The 854-nt window shown below is 30.6% G+C and overlaps 1 protein-coding gene across 1 annotated transcript in view; it reads left to right on the plus strand.

Moving 5' to 3' along the window:
• IPCEF1 (interaction protein for cytohesin exchange factors 1) overlaps positions 1-854 on the plus strand; it is a 56,954-nt gene that overhangs the window by 10,326 nt on the left and 45,774 nt on the right. Inside the window, exon 2 of the mRNA XM_019644167.1 lies at positions 704-762. Within this exon, the coding sequence (XP_019499712.1) occupies positions 704-762 (59 nt within the window). The remainder of the gene's footprint in view (positions 1-703; positions 763-854) is intronic.

The raw sequence follows: 854 nt of genomic DNA on the forward strand, positions 1-854 counted from the left end.
TTCCTTAAGGTTTGTCTAGTTCTATTTTTGTTATTGATGTTTAGTTGGAATTCATTGCCAACAAAATGGTAAATCAATAGAAGATATGATATTGTCAATTTTTACTTTACATAAAATTCTTCAAGGAATTAAAATTTCCCCCAGTTTAGCAATACCTGTCAAGCTCTAGCCAGATCTTTTACTGATTAACGTAAAAATCCTGTCTGAAAAATGTGTCAGCTCTTTCTTTCTTTCTTTTTTTTTTTTTATTCTCTCTAGCTCTCTCTTTCTCTCTCTCTCTCTCATCTTTTTAAATAAACTGGCATTTTAAGAGATAAAACTGTAAGGATCAGTTTCCTAAATTCAATGACAAAGATTTTGATGGTTGCTAAAAATTTCAAATGCACAATTACAAAAGATATATATTTGTTTATATATTTAGAATATCTAACGTAGTTGCCCATATTAGCCAACTAGATAATGGACCACCTCATTTCTTGTCTTAGAAAAAATGCGCTGAATAAGGAAAATATTGTGAAACCAGCAGTCTTAGGTTTCAATAATACAAATTTATACTGTTTCTGGAAATGTTTAGACTGACTATAGAATTATGATTAATTTCATTATAAAGTTTGGCAGAACACCTACCTCGAGCCTGTGGGAAGATGAAGAGATAGATGGCCAATCTCTTTGGTCAAACATTTATTTTCTATTTAAATTTTAGGTGGTTAAACAAGCTTGGATTAGCTGTAATCCATCATGAATCTACTACAAAGGACGAAGGTAATGTTCTACTTTAAATTTCTGAAAATTTAGCAAGAATATCAGAATAGGATAAGATAGGATGGGAAAATGATGTCAAGTTCTATGCATAG

This window comes from Hipposideros armiger, unplaced genomic scaffold, assembly GCF_001890085.2.
Source record: "Hipposideros armiger isolate ML-2016 unplaced genomic scaffold, ASM189008v1 scaffold_86, whole genome shotgun sequence".
NCBI lineage: Eukaryota > Metazoa > Chordata > Mammalia > Chiroptera > Hipposideridae > Hipposideros > Hipposideros armiger.